Genomic DNA, 20,147 nt, shown 5'->3' on the forward strand with positions numbered 1-20,147 from the left:
GGGGTGGAGAGGAGCGAGCTGTGAAAGGACAAGAGCTCTGACACGCTCTGTAGAGTGAGTTGACACACTAAAGGTGCTCCAAGATTAATTTTTTTCTTTGCTATAAAAATAATTTTAGGCATTGTGTACTGGTCTGCTCCTCACAGTGGCAGGGGACCAGAGCAGCCTGACCCAGGGGGAATGTGGGTTTGAAACAGCTCATAGTGGGTGTGTCTGTGAGGACTGAGGACCTGGTACAGCTTGAAGCATGAACACATTCAGGCTTCTTGTTTTCACTGGTTGGTTTAGTGAAGGTAGGTTTGGTTTGGTTTCTTTTTTTAATTCCTCTGAATGAAAATAGGTGATGGAAGACAGATGAGCAGGTTTCACTTCCTGCTTTCACTTAGGGCTCCACGCTGGGGGTGTTTGGAGACAGCCACAGTGGTGGGGCATCAGTGTCTACCTCGGGCTGATTCCTCTTGGACTCATCTGGTCTCTTGTTCCCTCCCAGAAACACAAGGAGTTGGAGAAACATCTTGTTTTATCATAGAATTGTTAAGGGTGGAAAAGACCTCTGAGTTCATTGAGTCTAACCATTAACCCAGAGCTGCCCCCTGTTTCTCGTCACCCCCATGGGGTGCAGAAGTACACTGAGAGATGTGGGGAGAGGAGAAGGCTCTGGGGAGACCTCAGAGCCCCTTCCAGTGCCTAAAAGGGCTACAAGAGAGCTGGAGAGGGGCTTTGGAAAAGGGATGGAGTGGCAGGACAAGGGGAATGGCTTCCCACTGCCAGAGAGTATGGTTAGATGGGACATTGGGAAGGAATTCTTCCCTGTGAGGATGAGGAGGGCCTGGCACAGGTTACCTTGAAAAGCTGTGGCTGCCCCATATCTGGAAGTGTCCAAGACCAGGCTGGATGGGGCTTGGGGCAACCTGGGATAGTGGAAGGTGTCCCAGCCCATGGCAGGGGTGGCACTGGATGAGCTTTAAGGCCCCTTCCAACCCAAACCACTCTGGGATTCTAATGGGGGCAAATGGAGACAAAACCCCATGAGCCACCAAAATCAGGGGGGTCACTCCTGAGCCCTCCCTGGGTGAGGACCTTACAGTCTTGGGCCCAACCTTGCCCACAGCAGGGCCAGCACACCCCTTGTGGCCCAGGAGCAGGAGGATTCATTCCCTTGGAGGGTACCAGGGTTTCAGTATTGATACCTTTTTGAGACTACCTAAAAACAGAGGCCAGACAAAATTAAGAGAATAAAAAGCAGTTTATTTATATTTATACTTATTGAAGGGCCTTCACGTACATTTAGGGCAGATGAAGCCCTCCAGGGGCTACACCCAAAATGGACGGTGGGTCACAGGTTTTCATATTTTTGTAGGTTTGGTGCATTTGCATATTGGGGTTAATCTTCCAATTCCAGCTTCAGGCAATGAAGTAATTTACCCCAAGTTTGCTTCCCCCAACTCACTTTTGTTTCCATCTCTCAGGGCCTGAGGCAGTGAGGTGTCCTTGATTGCCAGGCCCGGAGAGGAATTACTGTGTCTGCCCAAAATGGGAAAGCTGTAGCTAACACTGTGTATGGAGTTTAGAGTTATACACTGAAGAACCGCAGGATTAGAAATAAATGGAAAGTACAAAAGCTAAAATCTTAGAGCATCACATTGTCCAGTGGTCGTGGGACCCATCGCTGCATGTGAAGGTCATGGTCACCTCCTGGGCATGTGGGAATCTTGGGCAAACTGTGATGGGTGCTTGGGAGCTTCTGGGCTTCTCTCAGGTTCTGCAGGTGTCTGGGTTTGTGTTTGGCTGGGAGCAGGGTGGATGGAGGCTCTGCACCCACTGGGGTGTGTTCAGGAGGGCAGCTTGGAGCAGCTGAGCATCACCTTTGGATTTGTTTCCTAGAGCGTTGCAAGCTGTAAAGTACAACAGATTAATAGGAAATGTGGTCTGAAAGTTACAGTCCCCAGAGGGGTTGTATTGGGTTTCTGGCAGGGCATTTTATGGGATGGTTAGACTTCTGTGTCTTGGATTTGGAGAGGCCAGCTCCTGAAGAATATTTTTTTAGGCAGGCTGAGTGTAGGAATAAATGCTGCGGCAGCCACTTGCAGCAGGGAAATTATGTTTCCAGGGTTGCTTACTTGGTGTTGGACTGAGAAGTTTGAGGACAAGCTGCCTTGATGTGGGAATTTGTGCAGAAGAATTTGCATTTTGGGGTACTGAGTGAACTGCTGGGCATAAGGGAAGGGGTTGCTAGTCTGGGTCCAAATCACTAATGATCTTTTTATTTTTATCATTTGTTGCTGTATTGTGCTCCTTGGGCTGTTGATGAAAACCCACAGAGCTCCCTGCAGAAGAAGGTAAGTCATGGGCTGGGGTGGTAGTACATGCCTTGAGTCTGGGTGGAGTGTGCTGGGGACAAAGAAGAGGGAATCTTTGGGGTCTTTTAATCTTGGTTTTAATCCCAGAGAAAGCTGGGCCGACAGTAGAATTTCCCTGTGGTGGTGAGGCTACCTTTGTGAATAAAAACACAGAGGATTTGGTTTTGGTAGTTAAAAACAGGCCCAGTAAAAGCAAGGCAGTGCCAGAAATGGAAGCATTTCATTTTAGAGAGAAGCCCCCACTGCAGTGCTGCATGTCTTCACCGGTGCCCACGGCCAAGGGACACCAGAGCAGCCCTGGGTTCTGGGGTCTTAGGGCCTCAGAGGTCTACCTGTCTTCTGGGGATTTTTTGAGCACTGATTGTGCTTGGCTTCATGTTTTCCCACCAGGAAAGTCCCTCTGGGAGCTGGTACTGGAGCAGTTTGAAGACCTACTCGTCCGCATCCTTTTGATGGCAGCTTTTCTGTCCTTTGTGAGTACCCAGAGCTTGGGGTGGCACTTTCTGGGGCACCCACAGCCTCAGGTGACATCCAAGGAGGAATGGAGGGCAGATGCCTGTGGCATGAAGGAGATGCAGCAGCAGAGCAGTGGTTCCTAGGACATAGTGGCAATATCACTGCATCTGCCTAAAGATGAGGCTGGAGGATTTTTCAGTAATGCTGATCAAAAAGCACCAAAAGTGATATCAAATTGCTCCGTGGGCTGCCTTCTGTTTACACGAGGCTGTTCCAGGCTGATGATTTGAGCCTGGTTTGCTGTGCACAGCACTGAACTGTCAGTTCAGTTTTGCCCACAGTCTACTTTGGGAGCATTGCTGCATGAGGAGATGTTTCCCACCAAGGTGCTGGAGAACAACTGGGTTTTTTGGGGTTTTTTTGGGTTTTTTGGGGTTTTTTTGGGGGTTTTTTTTTGTATATTTGGCAGCAGGATGGCAAAGCTGAGACACCTGTCTCTTCCTTTAGGATGTGTGACCCACGGGTAGATAAGGGGGAAGGCTGGTCCCTTGTGGGGTTTAATACATTCCCAAAACAACATGCAGTGAAGTGAACAGGTAAAGCAGGTGTGAAAGCCCTGTGCCAGAGGTCAGGTCCTTGTGCCAGTGCCTCTGTGACAGAGCAGAGAGGTGTTGCTGTGTTGACACAGTGCAGGTCGATGAGCAGTTAAATGGAGTGGAACTATTTGTGTGTGTGCTTCATTTGTACTATGGTATGAGGCCTTTGTGGGATGGAGAGGGGGGCTCAGGGTGGTAGGAGCCACAAGGTCAGTCCCTGCTCTGCAGAGCTGCTCTTACTGCACTGATTGTTCGTGTTGCATCACTGACCTGCCCAGGAGGGGCTGCAGTGCTGCCTGGTCTCTCCATTCATCAGCTCATGGCCATGCTCTCCCCATGGGAGCACTAAACACAAAGAGAGAGGCTTTCCTGGTGCAGACACTCATTCAGGCATTGCATAGCTGTTTGCTCCAGCCCCACTTGTTCATTGCTTCAGCTTATCCCAGCAGAGGAGTGGAGGCTCCAGCAGTGGGATATGGCAATTCCACTCTTTGACCAAGCCCTGTGGGTCTGGTCACCTCCAGGTTGTTTCCTCTGCAGCAAATAACCACCTTGTTTGGCTCTTGTTTCCATCATCCTTCTTAAAATGTTGCTGCTCTTGTTTGAACCACACTCTGCTCCTTCTTTCCTCTTGCTACCAGATCCTGGCCTGGTTTGAAGAAGGAGAGGAGACCACGACGGCGTTTGTGGAGCCCATTGTCATCATCATGATCCTGATTGCCAACGCTGTGGTGGGTGTGTGGCAGGTAAGGCACAGCCTGCCCTCGGGGTCTCTGCTCCACGTGGCTCAGATCTTTCATCTAAATGTCTGGTTGCTTCATGCCCCTGGAAACTCATTTTCCAAAGGTTCAATTTTCATGTTGGCCATGGTTCCCCATGCCTCTGCACATATGCTCAGTTGCTGGCTGCCTCTTGGCTCGTTCTTTCAGTCTTTCCTTGGCAATTCTTATAGGTGGGAGCTTATCTTGCACTTATCCAGGCAAAAACTGCTTGTCTCCTGCCCAGGGCCAAATGCATTTTTCCAAGGGAAGGTCTTTGCTCTGTCCACCAGAAAGCCACAGTGGCTGCTGCCCCTCACCTCACTGTGTCCCTCCAGGGGGATGAGCAAACACTTCAGCCAGTGATACTCCTCTTTTCTCCCTATTCATTATAAGGCCATTTATTTATCTGCAGCTTGATCTGAGGTGAGGTTGCCGCATGGGGAAAAATACAGTTGGTTGAGATATACTGCTTCTCAAACCAAGAATGAGATGATCAACCCCAAAGGTCCAGGATCTGGGGTGGTTTAAACCAGCAGGAATCATTCTGCAGAGGCTGAAGGTGCTTGTCCCATCCGTGGTGTAAATGGATTCCAAAGCCAGGGATGGGGTTTGGGGTTTCCTGTTTTTGCAGAGGGTGGGGAAGGAGCCTGCTGGCACCAGCAGCTCTAACACCAACAGCTCTGCTCCTTTCTGCTTGCAGGAGAGAAATGCTGAGAGTGCCATCGAGGCCTTGAAGGAGTACGAGCCTGAGATGGGGAAGGTGATCCGCGCCGACCGCAGCGGGGTGCAGCGGATCCGCGCCCGCGACATCGTCCCTGGGGACATCGTGGAGGTGGCAGGTAGGGTGCCACCCCCCCAGAGCGTGGTGTTGGATGGGGAGGTGGTACTGGCTGGGGGGACCCCAAAGCTGAGGCTCTTCAGCCTGCCAAGGCTTCACCTGAGCATCAGGCAGTAGAGAGCAGCAGAAAAGGGATAAAAAAATCAATTTCTGACGCAGGTTTTGTGTCTCGGGAGGGCTTCCCCTTTTTCTGGAAGAACTAGGAGAACTCTTAATTTTCTGCCAAGATTCCCTGTTTCTGGAAGCAGCTCTCCCACACACATCCCTGGACAAGGCGTGGGTGAAGGGCCAGTGCTGGGTGCTGCTGCAGGCACCTGTGTGGGGAGGTTCCTTGGGAGGGTGACAGGCAGAGGGGACGAGCTGCAGGGTGCTTTTTCCTCTGGGTGGGTTGTACCCCCCAGCCCTTCTGTTGGAGCTGTACATTCAGCAGAGCTTGCCTGGGGGTCTGCTGCCTGCCCCAGCAGAGCTGAGGAGGGTTCATTCCAATTATTCTGTTTTGTTTGCTCCTAAAATGATGCCGTAAACCCCAAGAGCCACAAAACTAATCCTCTCCTTTCCTCCTCGTGGCCCTGCTGGTGGAAACATGCTGCAATCCCTCCCGTGCCCAGCCAGCTTGCTGTTATTTATGTCTTCTAGTTGGGCTTCAGCTGGAAGATGAATAAAAAAATAATGGAGGGAGGATCAAGCCAGCCAGATCCTCAGCTGGATCAGCTGGCAGCACTCCCAAGCCAGCTCTGACAATGCAGTCCAGCTGCTGACCTGGCCTTTAATTAAATTAATGAATTATTAATAAAATTCTGCCATCTTTCCCCAAATCAAGTGCATACTGCCTGCCCATCAGCAGCCCAATATTACTTTTTAATGGCACAATCAGCATTGCAACTGGAATGGAACGAGCTGGGCTCTCTGGAGGGCTTTTGCAAATTATTAGCAAATTGTAGGTTTAGGAGGTTATGGAAAGTGGTGAGGGTGCTGTCAGGTGCCTGACAGGGAAGCACACCAGGAGGAAAAGCTTTGAACCTGCCGTGGACATCCAGGTGATGCTCTGGATGGGTGACAACACAGGCAGGAGGGGCTGGCTGCTGTTTGCATGTGCAAATGCAATGAATTTGGCAGCAGGGAGCAGGAAACCTGTTACACTGCGACAAGGAGGGGGTGGTTGGAGGTTGGCAGGCTGCTCAAACCCAGCTGAGTTTTGCCCTTTTGTGACAAGGCCATGGAGGTGAGTCCTGGCGCAGGCAGCTTTTGCCTTTCCCAAGAAGCACGGGCAGAGCACCTCTCTGGCAGCTCCATTGGTTGCTGTGACCCCTGTGGTGCTCAGGCAGGGCCAGTGGCCACGGCCAGGAAGTGGCCTCCTGTTTTCCTCTCTTTCTCAGGGGATTCTTGTGGTGCAGGGGGGATCAGCACACGTTCAGTACCTGGCTAATGGCCAGGCCAGGTCTGTTCTGTGCCGTGGCATAAGAAGGCGCTGTGCACCCTGGAGCAAGTGCCACCCCTGTGGCACCAGGGCTCTCTCTGTCCCTGGATGTTGCAGGAGTCTTCCTCTGCAGGTTTAGATCATGTTTGCAAGTCCTCCTGCCTTTCCCAGGGGAAGAGGAGCTCTTTGCTTCCTCTGAGATGCTCCAGCCCCCTTGAGCAGATGCAGAGTCTGAGTCTGTGCATGATGTTTTGGGGAGGTCTGTGCTGGCACCCCCAGCTCAGTGTCCCCCAGACAGGTGTGACAGGGAGCAGGGGGGGTCTGGCTGATGTCCCTGGAGCGTTGGGATCTGCAGCTGGAAGAACTGGCTGGGTGGTGGAGCGGCGCCAGCCCCCTCCTGCTGCTCTGGGGGGGTTTACGAGCCCCGGGAGGAAGCCCTCGTTAAAGTCTGGGATTTGAGAGCATCGTTAGCAGCCAAGCCAGCAGTGTTGTGTAAGGGATGGGAGGGGCTGGGAGCCAGGGCTCCTTCGGCCTCAGTATTTCCAAAGCGTCGGAGCGTGGCTGTGTCCAGCCGATAAGGAGCAGGAGGAAGAGCCAGGGGGAAGAAACCCAGCGGGAAAAACAGCTTAAAATATTTTTTTAAGGAAGCACAAGTTCCTTGGAGGGTGGTGTTGGGTGGCAATAGATGGGGCAGCTTTCATCTGTGCCTACTGTGCCATGCCAGGAGAGCCAGGGATGGTTGTTTGTCTTGGACACAGAAGATTTTCCACTGTTAACAGCTTCCAGTCAGCCCAGAGAAATCTGAAGCAGGGTTAAGAGTGGTATTAGGAAGCTCAGATTGCTTCAACATGTGGATGTTCTGGTTTTTTTGCAGGAAAGAGGCAAGATGGGGGTGCAGGGGGAGTTTGCAGGGAAGAGGAGAGACAGGGACATGGTGGGAAAGAGGATGCAGCACAGCAGGCAGGGCACCACCAGGGTTTGGCTGGGGACAGACTTGTGAATTACAGACAAAATTAAGCTTTAACAAAGCTGTAAATGCAGAAATGAGGTATCCCAGTGCAGGACCCTTTGCCAGGGGCTGCACCCCTCATGGCTCCAGGCTGGGTGGTGCTGTGCACCTGCACATGGTTGGTCTCAGTTGAGGGTTTGCTGTCCCCATTCCTGGGGTGTTGGGTCCTGCCAGTGCCACCTGACAGAGCTGCTGTGCTCTTGTCCTTGCAGTTGGTGACAAGGTGCCAGCAGACATCCGGATCATCGAGATCCGCTCCACCACCCTGCGGGTCGACCAGTCCATCCTCACAGGTGCGTGTGGGCCTCGTGGAGCAGAGGCAGCTTCCTTCTGCTGCCTTCCTGGAGGCCAGTTTTGGAACTGGTGCTGGGATAAGTGCTTTGGGGTGGGAAAGGGTGGGAGAGCAAGATTTAGCTGGTGCTTGGACTTTCCCAGGTCCTCAAAGTCATGGCATAGGTGAGATGTGTCTGGTGCTTGGGTTTCCTTCCTGCAGAGCACAAAGCCTGGGGCTTTCCTGTGTGACTTGTGGGGTTGGACATTGGACATCTCCGTGGTGGATGTTTAGGTAGTTTGGTGGCAAAATGCTGCTCTAGCAGCTGTGGGGTGTGTGATGCAGGCTTGGAACAGGGATGAGCTGAGGCTGGAGAGGGAACGTGGGTGGTCCATCTCTCCCCTCTTGTCTTGGCAGGGGAGTCTGTGTCAGTGATCAAACATGCTGACCCCATCCCTGATCCCCGGGCTGTCAACCAGGACAAGAAGAACATGCTTTTCTCTGTAAGTCCCTTACACCTGTCTCCACCTCTCCTGTGGTTTTCCAAAGTGCAGAGGCTGGTGGATGTGGGAGATCTCTGAGCAGAGAAAGGCAGTGCATGCATAAGACCTGAATGCATAAAAAGAGCCCCAAATCCATAAAAATAAGAACCTGCTTCATTTGGATTCCATTTGGGCTGTGACACATAAGGCCTTTGAATACCTTGGGCAATCTCAGAGCACTTTTTTTTTCTGTCAAGTAGGATGCATTATGGATGGGGAAGAGGTTTGTGGTTGAGCCTGGAGCTATTGCAAATTTGGGTTTCCTCCCTTCTCATGTTCTCAGGCAGAAGTCAAGTCCTCAAGGGGTTGCAACTCTCAGGAAGGGCTCTCCTGCTCCTTAGGGCGGGTTTATATAAAAACCCAAGATGTCCCATTTTCCCCTTAACCAAAATCTCATGTTCTCCTTTCACAAAGAGCAACTCTTTTCCCTGCTCAGACCAAGAGGTTTCATGCCCACATATCCACTTCTCTCCTTTCCTCCTTTCCCAGGGCACCAACATTGCAGCTGGGAAGGCTGTAGGGATCGTTATTGCAACAGGGGTGTACACCGAGATCGGGAAGATCCGAAACCAGATGGTGGAGACCGAGCCTGAGAAGACACCCTTGCAGCAGAAGCTGGATGAGTTCAGCCAGCAGCTCTCCAAAGTGATCTTCCTGGTGTGCATCGCCGTGTGGGTCATCAACATCAGCCACTTCAGCGACCCCGTGCACGGCGGCTCCTGGTTTCGGGGGGCCATTTACTATTTCAAGATTTCGGTGGCGCTGGCGGTGGCCGCCATCCCCGAGGGCCTCCCGGCCGTCATCACCACCTGCCTGGCGCTGGGCACGCGCCGCATGGCCAGGAAAAACGCCATCGTGAGGAGCCTGCCCTCGGTGGAGACCCTGGGCTGCACCTCCGTCATCTGCTCCGACAAGACCGGCACCCTCACCACCAACCAGATGTCCGTGTGCCGGGTGAGAGCGGGGCTCGGGGCCACGAGGTGCAGGGGAGATGCTTACGTGTTGGACTAAGCGCTTTTCTGGCCCAGAGATGGGGCAACTGAGAGGCCTTTCAAAATTTTTATTCCATTTTCAGTCTCGTGAGAAAGGTGAGGCAATACAGATGTTATAATTCACGCCATCACAATCAGAAGCCAGTTATTTCCTAATTACCAGCATTTCTTGGCTTGTCAGCTTTTTGCCACACCATGCTGTAGATGCCTTAAAGCTAATAATCTAAAACTACCCTTTGAGGGTCCTACTACAATGCATCTTTTATAGCTCTATTTCTCCACAGTATCCAGTCTTATTTGCAAGGCCATCCTTTGAAACTTGGTTCTAGTTCTATTTCCCTCTCAACAATATCTGTCCTATTCCATGGCATTTCTAAGTCAGCATTTCTTATCTCAAGGTTTGCATACGGATGCACACAGTTTGGGCCTTCTGTCAGGCCCTGAGAACTCTCTACAAATCCATTTCCCACACTTAAGAGCACCCCGTCCTGTGATGATGGGCTCTGTATCTTCACCAGAGCTGTGTCATGGTGGCAATGCGGGGGTGAGCAGGGAAGAGGGTTTATAGGAAGCCCTGAGGTCGCCCTGGCCAGGGTCAGTAAGGATCAGGGCTTCTCTTGGCTCAGAAAACTCACTTTTACCAGCACACCATTGTGGAGGTGCTGTGTTGCAGTCTCATTTCAGGGGTCACTTTCCAGGGAATGTTTCTTCCTGCTGGGATGTGGCGCTGAGACAGAGCTCCTGGAGATGCTGATGCAATCAGCCCTCTTGCTCTTTTCCCCCTGTTTTTAACCTAACCAGTGAGAAATCCTAGACCATGCAAAATTACAAAGTCTGGACCTATGAAAACCATTTCTGATGGAAGGGAGCTCTGGGGTGGTTTGGTGAAGAGTTTGAAGGCTCCTCATCTACCAGAGAGTTTTGCTCCCACATAACTGGCCGTGTGGAGAGGTGACTTGTTAGGAAAGCCTGGACCATCTGAGTACTTCTCAGTTTTCCCATTAATCCATGAGTGTCAGGAAAGCTTTTTACATGCCTTTGGCGTGTTGTTTTTATAGGAGAACCTTGGAAAATGTGTTGCTGTGGGAAAAAAAGGACCTGGCCAACATCCCTCCTCTCTGACACGCAGATAGTGTGGTGGAGAGCTGTGAGTGTTGCAAACTAGCCACAGGCTTTGGCCACTGGTTAGCTCAGCACAAACTGCAGATGAGTGGAAATGTCTGGTATTCCTGCCCTGTGAATGACACAGAACAAGACAGGGCTGGAACAAAGTAGGGACCAAACTGCCCATGTCTTGCATGAGCAGGGGGCTCCCACCAGCCCCATTTTCAGAGCCAGTGATGCAGCAAAGCAAGGGCAGGGTGACCCCAGTGCTGAGGGTCTCCTGAGCTCTGCCCACTGCAGGAGGAGAAGGAGGAGTGACCCAAACCACTTCCTACCAGAGGGTCTGCTCTTTGAGCTTGGGAGGAAGTGCCACCATCCCCTGTAGTGTGGCACAGTCAGGAGAGTCAGGATGGTGGTACTGAGGCAGGGAGAGGGACAGAGTGGGGCAGTGGCATACAAGGGTTTTGGCATCAATTGTCATTTGCAGAATGAACCCAGCAACTTTGAAAAAAAAAAAAAAAAAAGGCAATTAAAAAGTCAAAGTATGCTCCAGCCCATCTCCCTATAATCCTATTCCAACATCTGTTTATTCACTTGGCTGGATCCTGGCTCCCAGGGCACAGTTCTGGGAGAAGGGCTGGCCCCAGCACACAGAGGCTGGGCTGTTAATGTTTAATGGACAGGGATTCCCGTGCTGACGTGGGCAGGACAGGGCTGCCTGCCGGGCCCTGTGAGTGGCAGGTGGGTAAATATTTGTGCTGGGCAGCCGTTGGCGTGTCCGGGACACGCTCCTGTGCCATGGGGCTGAACAGCCAGAAAACCCTATCAATAACCTGGGAAAATGTATTAATTGAGCGTGATTTCATTAAGTTGCCCATTAACAGGGTGAGGGCGTGCTGCTGAGTGGGGCCTGCTCACTGTCCCGCTGCTGGCATCAGCTCTGTGAGCTCTGCAGTGACTCTGGGAAGGCTTCAGGTCTGCTGTCAAACCCTCAGCTGGGTTTCGAGAGCTGTGCCATGTCTCTGGGTCCCTCGCAGTGCTGGGGTCTCGTGGCCAGGGTGCTGTCCGAGCCAGGACACACCCAGTGGTCAGCAGGGGTGAATCTGTGTCCCCCAAAGCCACCCAAAATGAGGGGCTTTGTGCTGGGGACTTCCTGGGGACTTTGTGATCCTGTCCAGCCAGGCTGGCCGAGACTTCGGTGGTTTTGCTCTGACCTCAAGTCCACCCAAGGTTACAGTGACAAAGCCACAAACCCACTTAGTAAACCTGTGCTTTGTGTCACTGTATGGTCACCTGGGGGGTCTTTGAGATCACCACCTCCCCCACCCCAGGGCAGGAGGGGCCAGGAACAGCCTCCTCCCAACCATTAAATAACCATGGAGCTGGGAGCAGTGGGAGCCTGGCAGGAGGAGAAGGTACATGGAAGCATCACAGCTCTCTCTGCTCTCACATGTTTAAATCCCTCTCCTAAAACTTGCAGCAGCCTTTTATGCATGCTACCTTAATTTTACAGGAAGGTGGCATTTGAAAATCAGGACCCAAAGTGGAGATGTGAGCTTGGGGATGGGTGGAATGATGCTGGCACCCCATGTCTGGGAGGAGGTGATTAGTTATATATTTGGCTGTCTGAGATGGCTGCTGGTGTTTGGGGGAACAGGAGCAGAAAGGGGTTTATTTTCCCCTGGACGTGCAAACTCCCATCCCTGGTGCAGCTGCCCAGGAGCTGTGTGGGCACTGTTTGCTGTGCAATCTCCAGGGCACTGTGCCTTGGCTCAGCACTGTGGTCTGTCTAAACCTGTCACTAATTACTGGGGGACCTGGCTGGGGGTCCCCAGGGGCTGTGCCAGTTGCCAGTGGGTGCCTGTTGGCTTGGGCTGCTTCCAGTGCAGGAGGAAAATGATGCTGATCCGTGGCTTGGTTGATGGAATAGTGACTGATGGTTACAGCTCTTACAATTCCAGACAGCAATCCTGCCTTGTCTGGATGAGTAGTTCTTTTAAAGGCATTACAGAAAATACAGAGTAGTGCAGATAAATCCTTCACACCTGTCTCCCCCACGAGCCCACAGCTGCTGCCATGTGCTGCTCCAGGGATGGTGCATCCACAAGTGCCCTTTGCTTCCTAGAAATACCCAGCAGCAGCATCCAGCTGTGTGATACAGCACCAGGCTGGGCAGGATCCACGGGACAGGAGAGGAAGAGTGATGCTGGAACCCTTTGGGACAAGGGTGCACTCTTTGTGAGCATGTAGTTACATTTTCCTTCCAGCCTCTCTGTTGCATTAAAACCCCAAATCACTGGTGTGGCTTTAAAAGGCTGAGGGCAGGGGGAAGCCCTGGGGTGCTGCTGGCTGTGTTCCCCTGGCTGGAGCTGCTGCTCAAGAGGCTGTGCAGTCCAAGAGGCTGGGCAGCCCCTCTGTGAGCCTGACTTGTCAGCAGCACCCAGCTGAGCTGCAGCATTCTCACCTCCTTCTATTCCTCCTATTATTATTTATATTATTTTTTGTGATGGAAACTTTAGTTCTGCTCTTAACTGCTTAAGACACAGCTATTTCCTCTGGACTGTTTCCACTGCCCACAAACCTGCCCACTTCTCAGCCTGGAAATCTGACAAAACATCGACCGGCTGAGAGAGCTGGGCTGCTGAGCCTGGAGAAGAGAAGGCTCCAGGGAGACCCCAGAGCCCTGTCCAGTGCCTAAAGGGGCTCCAGGAGAGCTGGAGAGGGACTTTGGACAAGGGCCTGGAGCAACAGGACAAGGGGCAATGGCTTTAAGCTGAAGGAGGAGAGACTTAGATTAGATTTGAGGAAGGAATTCTTCCCTATGAGGGTGGGCAGGCCCTGGCACAGGGTGCCCAGAGCAGCTGTGGCTGCCCCTGGATCCCTGGCAGTGCCCAAGGCCAGGTTGGATGGGGCTTGTAGCAACCTGGGATAATGGAAGGTGTCCCTGCCCATGGCAGGAGGGTGGGATGAGATGAGCTTTAATGTCCCTTTCACCCCAAATCATTCTGTGATCCTCTGATCACAGCGAAACCCTGCAAACACCTCTGCAGTGCCCTGGCTGCCCCCGTGCTTGGCCAGTCACGCAAGCTGGGAGCAGCAGGAAATTCGATATAACCTCTGGTTGCTGTGGGTTATGTAGCACCTTTTTTAAAAAGGCATGGAAAAATAAAGAGCTTGGAATGTTGTGGGTTTTTTATTTCCCTTTTCCCCTTTTTAATAAGAAAGACGCTATTGTGAAACTAATAATTGTTTTGTAGCCATGGGCATTTGAAAACAAACAGGCCCATATCAGGCAAAGCCATCAGTGGTGAGGGTGGGTGCTTTCAGCTTTTTAATAAATGAGTCTGGTTGGTGTTTCAGGAGTCCATTTTCTGAAGAGGCCAGGAGATTTTGGCTCTCTGGAAGGTTGATAATGTTGGATGTCTCAAAAGAAAGATGATGGGTTTGAATGTTCCTTTATGGGTTCCTGAATGTTCCTTGAATGTTCCTGATGGGTTTGTTGAGCCTTTGAATGTTCCTTTTGATGTTGTCTTGGACTGGGTGCCTTACCTCAGGTTCTGGGTCTGTCATCTCTGGGGGGGGTTGTTACCAAAGGAAATAGGATTTGTTTTCTTTATTGAGTTTACACCCAGCTGCCAGAGGAGCCCAGTGCCTCCAGGGGACCTGGGACACCTCTTCTGCAGCACTTTGCCTCATTATTTTCTTCAGAACATTTCAGGGATGCTGATGGGCCTTCATGATGGGCCCTGGGAAAGGAGCTGAGGGCACTGATGCCTTGTGAAGGCTGCTAGAACAGAGACTAGACAGAGCTAAAGTAGGGATTTATTAAAAGGCCTCAATGGAATCACCTTGGGCAGCACAAGAGCCCAGTCAGGGCTACATCCAACATAAACCAAAATGGTCACAAATTGGACAAATGGTCATGGGGTCTCTCACTTTTATAAGTTCTGCTCCATTTGCACATTGGAGTTCATTGTCCAACTACAGCTCCAGCCCATGAAGTCCCATCCTTCTTGTTTTTCTCTCTTCAGCCCACGTTGTTTGTGCTCTTGGGCCTGAGATCTGGATCATTTGTCCTTGGTCCCCAGCTAGAGAAGGAATTGTTTTGTCTCCCTGCTCTGTGAAGAGAGCTCAGCATCCCCTGATATGAAGCTCAGACCCACACACTAAAGCAGCGCAGAATCTGAAAAATAGAAAAGCTCAAACCTGAGGCATCGGCATTAGCCCAGGATATGGCTAATGGATATCTGCAAATAGCTGGGAAGCTGAGAAGCCATGGTGAGGTTGTTTTGGGCTCAGAGTTACTCACACTGGAGATGTATGCTTTGATTTACCTAATTCTGCAAAAAAGGGAGGTGAGAAAACCTCCCTGAGGTGTCCTGGTGCTGAACGTGCTGGGAGTGTGCTCCCCTGAACATGCCCTTTATTGCTTGGCTTGGCCCTAAGCTCGTACCTGGGGACACCTCCTGTGTGGGGGAGGCTCACACCTGCCAGCGTGGCTGCATTGATGAGGTGTCCTTGTATTATTAGCAATAATTAATAATAATAGCAGGCTAACCTCTGTTTGTTGCCAGAGGAAACGTGGAAGGCAGAGGAGTGGGTGGTAAGTGGGTGGAGCTGTTGCATCTCTGGTGCTGAGTGACGCCTGCTGATTCCTCCAGCATCTGTTGCTTCCCTCTCCTGGGGAACAACACAAATAACCAGAGGAAAATAAACAGATAAAAAACCAATTATTTTGAGACAGGTTGGAGTGGAACAGTTTTCCCTGCACCTGCTTTCTGGAGGCACTCAGCAAGTTCATGGAGCTGAGGAGAGCAGCACTTCTCTGCGTCCCAGTTAAATCCTGGCCTCTCCCTGCAGCCAGGGAAATGCATTTGCCAAACAGTTTTATTTATTTATTTACTCATTTGCTTATTTATTATGTTGCTTTTTGGCTTCAGTGTGGGTCATAAATAACAAGGAGCAGAAACAAGCATCTCTGAACTCTCTCCTTGGCAGGTGTCAGGCCCTGCTCTTGCTCCCAGGGATGCTGCCCTCAAAGGTGGGCTGTGCTGGGAGGGGACAAGGGGGGACTGGGAGAGCTTGGGGAGAGGGGAATTTAAATTTTATTTCAGAGTTTGAGGGATTTGTCTCATTATAGCAGCAAAAGAGAAGCTGGAAGGATTTTGAAAGGCAAAAATCTCTAAAAATAGAGTGTGGGGGACTTTTATGGCTCACTGGGGTTTTCTTACTGAGCTGAGCTGTGATCCCAGTAAGGCACAAGGCTGGTGGCTGAGAGCTGGCTGGGAAGGGGTGGCTGGGGCAGCCACCCCTGCTCGGATCCTGCCCTACAGAGGCTTTCCAGGGCAGGAGTGGAAACCTTGACCCAGCTCTTTCTCTGCTCTAAGAAAAACACAGGCACCTTCTTAGGGACAGGCTCAGCATCTCTCGTCTCCTAGGGAAAGAAAGAGCTGGAGGAGGCAAACATGGAAAAGGCAGAGGAGAGCTGGAAGGATTTGGGGACAGCCAGGAGTAGTGGCTGACCAGGGATGGGCCTGAGCCTGGTGCCAGCAGGGCTATAGCTGGGACAGTACCAGCTGGTGGGTTTCCAGGCTGGGCACGAGGGTTGTGCCAAAAATTTGCTGCCTAATGCTCTGTTTCCACCTCTCCCCCTGGCAGATGTTCATCATGGAGAAGGTGGAGGGCACCCAGTGCAGCCTGCACGAGTTCAACATCACCGGCTCCACCTACGCCCCCGAGGGACAGATGTGAGTGAGGTCCCCTCCCCTTCCCAGGGACACAGGGTGGCCCTGGGCTGGCAGCAGAGCTGGGGGAAGATGGGAGGGTCGAGTTCATGGCCACGGCTGGGGGTCCCCATGAGCTGGGGAGAAAGGAGGGGTTTCCATGGTGGTTTGCAGTCCTGTCCACGGGGATACCCACTGGGCTTGTGAGTGTTGGGTGATTGACTGTACTGTGCTGCTCATGGGGACAGTTGTTTCCCTGTCCCTCACATCCAGCTCCTGTCCCACTTGATTTGGGTGGTGTTCACCCTGGCTCTGCCTTCCCACTGCTCAGCAGAGGGGCTTCCACACACTTGGCTCTCCCTTGCTTAGCAATCCCAATAAAACAAGGCCACCTGTGAACCAGAGAAGATGACAGATGTGGGAATGGTGATGGATGAGGATTTTTGCAGCTGAAGATGACTCTCCATGTTTCTGGAGCCGTCACAGTTTTGCTGTTGACTAGTGACTGTTACCCCTGCAGGATGCAGGGCAGGCAGCTTGTCTAGGAGCCACCAGCAATGCTCAAGAGGACTTGCAAATGGCTCAAACCCCACAAGGAAAGTGCTCCCTGAGCCCTGTGCCCTCAGCAGGGATGGCTCCCATGGCTGGTGTGCCCAGGGCATGATCCTGCTGATGGCAGGGTGTGTCTCAGGGCAGACATTGGCTTTGCAGAGCTGCAGCTGAGGGCAGGGAGTGGAAGCTGGGGGCTTTTCTCTGAAGTGTTATCACACACATGGGGTTTTCTGCTGTTGTTTTTGTTTATTCCTGTTCTTTTGGAAGGAGGTGGTGTCCCCCAGTGTGGCAGAGTCTGGGAAGAAGGCAGATGAGAAGCTGGTGGTGGGAGCACTCTCTGCTCCCCTTTGCTTTGCTCAGTGATCCCAGACACATTTGTCAGCCTGGTCCCTTCTGCTTATCCATGGAGCAGCTGTAATTCATCTCAGCCACAGACTTAATTTCATGAATATTTATAGAGCCAATTTGATCCTTGGCTAGGAATCTCCATTTAAAACTGAGCCAAGTCATAAGCTGGTGTCAATCAGTGCATTTCAGTTGAAATTGAGGAGGACCCGGGGTCTGAACTTCTGCCTGCCAACCTCAGAAGCTCAGTCCCCTATCCTCTGGGGGCTGCATTCAGGACCACTCTGTTGGTCTGCAACAATTTGTGTTGCTCTTGAGTTTTAGCTCTCGAGTTAAGAGCTCTTGTTGCTCTTGAGTTTTGCTTTAGCCCTGTCCCTGTATTGTGTGTTAAGAGGGATGTGTGGGCTTGCGAGAGAACCCCCCCTTCCCCAAGGGCTGGTGGCACTGAAAGGCTTGTTTGCTTTAAGCTGGCCTTGGCAGGGGAATATTTCCTGCCGGACCCCGGGTTTGCTCACACAGCACCCAGCCAGCAGCACCTTTGCTGATGTTTTTCCCAGCACATGGGTCTGACCCTGCAGGGACTGCTGACGATGGGGCTGTAACCTCCCATCCCTTCCCAGTAATATCCAGGGGATCCCATGCTGCAAAAGCCATGCTTGCTGTGTCTGCAGCTCCCTCCTCCACCCACTGTCCCTTCCTGTGAGCCCAGGGCCAGGCAGCATCTCTGGGCAGGGGCAGTGGATCTCCCTTGCCGCTCACAGCTCAGTGCGGCTTCGTCTCCCTCAGCAAACAGATTTTTCAGATTTTCTTGGCTGCTCCGTGTTTTCCGCTCCCGAGCTGTAACAAGGGCTCCAAAATGTTCTTTCCATTGGGAACCAACAGTGGAATAAGCTGATCCTAGTAAATGCCTGACAAATTATTTTTCCAGCCAGCAGATGACCGGCTGGATTTACACAGCTCTAACCTGCAGTTACCTCTGCTGGAACCAGGATAATTTTTTTATTTCCTTCAAAACCACTGTTACCATTCCTACCACCAGGCGAGGAGAAGCATCTGGCTTGCCTGGAGTGTTCAGGGCTGCTCCTTTCCATAGCAAAGAGCTGCTATTTAGGAAGCAAAGATCACAGTTCAGCACTTGCTTGGAAGCAGTCACAGGAGTGCAGCTGTTAAAGCTCTCTGCTGCTCCTAAATGCTCCCTTGGGTTCCCTCTGGAGTGTGAAACAGCATCACAGGGAGGAGAAGGGACTTGCTGTTGGTTCCACAGCTCCTCTGGATTCAAAGCAAATGGAAACCCCTGAGGGGGTGGATGTTAACATGAGTTTCTTTGCCCTTTTTCTGGTCCATCACCTTCATCAACAGCCTGTGAGCAGCCCCTGCTTGCTCCTTTGAACTCCTCTGCAGCCCCCCTTATTCTGGGCCACTTCCAGAATTTATTTGCCTGCTGTGATATTTTATTTGCAATTTAGTGCCGCCCCATTTAATAAAGTACAAAATGTGAACCCAAGGATTTATTGCCAGCACTGGTGCTTTAACTGGGCTTTTGCTTCCACTTTTGCAAGAGTGATATGTAGGCTATGTATCCCCCTAGAAGGGATGTTTAGGGTGAGCTAAGTGTATTTGAAGGCGTGAGCTGGTGTGAGGCTGTTGGGGTTGTTTTCTGCCCGCAGCCTGAAGGACGAGCAGCCGGTGCAGTGCGGGCAGTACGACGGGCTGGTGGAGCTGGCCACCATCTGTGCCCTCTGCAATGACTCCTCGCTGGACTACAATGAGGTGTGGGGGCACCAGGGCCAGGACAGGGTGGGGGGATGCTCTTGCTGTGCCTCAGGGCAAAGCCAGTAGAGTTTGTCCCTTGGGATCCCCTTCCCTGGCTTCAGCTCATCCCAAGGGGATGCTCTGGTGTGGTGGGTGACAGCATCCTTGGGGGCAGCAGCAGCATGTGGAGGATGTGCTCTAAAGCTTAAGCTCTTTTTTTCTGCCCTCTAGTCCAAAAAAGTCTATGACAAGGTGGGGGAAGCCACTGAAACAGCCCTGACGTGCCTGGTGGAGAAGATGAATGTCTTCAACACAGACCTCAGCAAACTCTCCAAGGTGGAGAGAGCCAACGCCTGCAACTCAGTGAGTGGGGAGAAGCCCCTGTGAGCTACAGCACTGGGGGACGGGAGGGAGGGGAGGGATTTAGGGTGTCTGATATTTGGGCAAATAAACATTTGCAATGATCTAAGGGACTGATTTGGCACAAGGATGTGATTTCCAGGCTCTCATGGTGAGCTGTTTTTGGAACAGTGGCTCTGGGGGGCTGATGCCAGGGCCTTGAGGACCAGCCTACATGGAGCTTTGGAGCAGGTGATTCCTGAGGCTCCAAGTCAGTCCAGTCCCTGCTCAGGCAGGAGAGACCCTTTAGATGATAGCCTCAGCTCTGGCTGCAGATGAGGAAGTTTGGAGTTATCTTTAGGTGCCCAGTTTGCACTGAGAAGTCACCCTCCAGCATAAGCCAAATCCTATTGCCCAGAGCCTTGCCTGCCCCAGTGACATTTGCTCCTTGGAAACATCTATTTTTGACTTAAAAATATCTTGTGCTGGCTATTCCCCTACTCCAGTGTCTCCCTGTCCTCCTGGGTGAAAACACACTTTATTTTGGGTCTGTATTTCCTCTGCTTTAGATCTTACAATGTCTTTCCTTGCTCAAAGAGCTCTCTGATCCAGTGTTTTTCCCCAGATAGATCTATGCAGGTTGTAATAAGTTTCTTGACTCTTTTCTGATAAGGAAATCTTGTAAGCTTTAGCCCTGTGGCTCTTGTGGCTGCCTTTCTCCTCCCACCCCGGGGCTCAGCAGGGATGCCAGCCAAGGCAGAGAGCACCAGTGTCCCTGGCATGTCCTGCTCAGCCCAGTGCTGTTCCTGCAGGTGATCAAGCAGCTGATGAGGAAGGAGTGCACCCTGGAGTTCTCCCGGGACCGCAAGTCCATGTCCGTGTACTGCACTCCCAGCGGGCCTGGCAACAACTCTGCTGGCAGCAAGATGTTTGTCAAGGTAGGGGTGGGCACCTGCAGGGCCCACCTCCCCCTCACAGCCAGCAGCACCTGGCCCTTGCTGCACAGGGCAGTGGTGATGCTCTGCAGTTCCTCTCACACTCTGGGGAATGTGAGCGGAACTGCAGAGCATTTCCTGCAGTTCTGGAGGAA

At 51.9% G+C, this 20,147-nt stretch overlaps 1 protein-coding gene across 2 annotated transcripts in view; it reads left to right on the forward strand.

Moving 5' to 3' along the window:
- The window catches only part of ATP2A3 (ATPase sarcoplasmic/endoplasmic reticulum Ca2+ transporting 3), a 54,733-nt gene that overhangs the window by 18,180 nt on the left and 16,406 nt on the right, over positions 1 to 20,147 (forward strand). For both annotated transcript variants that reach the window (XM_068210213.1, XM_068210215.1), the window contains exons 2-12: positions 2,322 to 2,339; positions 2,751 to 2,833; positions 4,054 to 4,158; positions 4,874 to 5,012; positions 7,650 to 7,730; positions 8,126 to 8,211; positions 8,740 to 9,204; positions 16,005 to 16,093; positions 18,634 to 18,736; positions 18,950 to 19,081; positions 19,870 to 19,995. In XM_068210213.1, the coding sequence (XP_068066314.1) occupies positions 2,322 to 2,339; positions 2,751 to 2,833; positions 4,054 to 4,158; positions 4,874 to 5,012; positions 7,650 to 7,730; positions 8,126 to 8,211; positions 8,740 to 9,204; positions 16,005 to 16,093; positions 18,634 to 18,736; positions 18,950 to 19,081; positions 19,870 to 19,995 (1,427 nt within the window). The remainder of the gene's footprint in view (positions 1 to 2,321; positions 2,340 to 2,750; positions 2,834 to 4,053; positions 4,159 to 4,873; positions 5,013 to 7,649; positions 7,731 to 8,125; positions 8,212 to 8,739; positions 9,205 to 16,004; positions 16,094 to 18,633; positions 18,737 to 18,949; positions 19,082 to 19,869; positions 19,996 to 20,147) is intronic.

This window comes from Anomalospiza imberbis, chromosome 20 (genome assembly GCF_031753505.1).
Source record: "Anomalospiza imberbis isolate Cuckoo-Finch-1a 21T00152 chromosome 20, ASM3175350v1, whole genome shotgun sequence".
NCBI lineage: Eukaryota > Metazoa > Chordata > Aves > Passeriformes > Viduidae > Anomalospiza > Anomalospiza imberbis.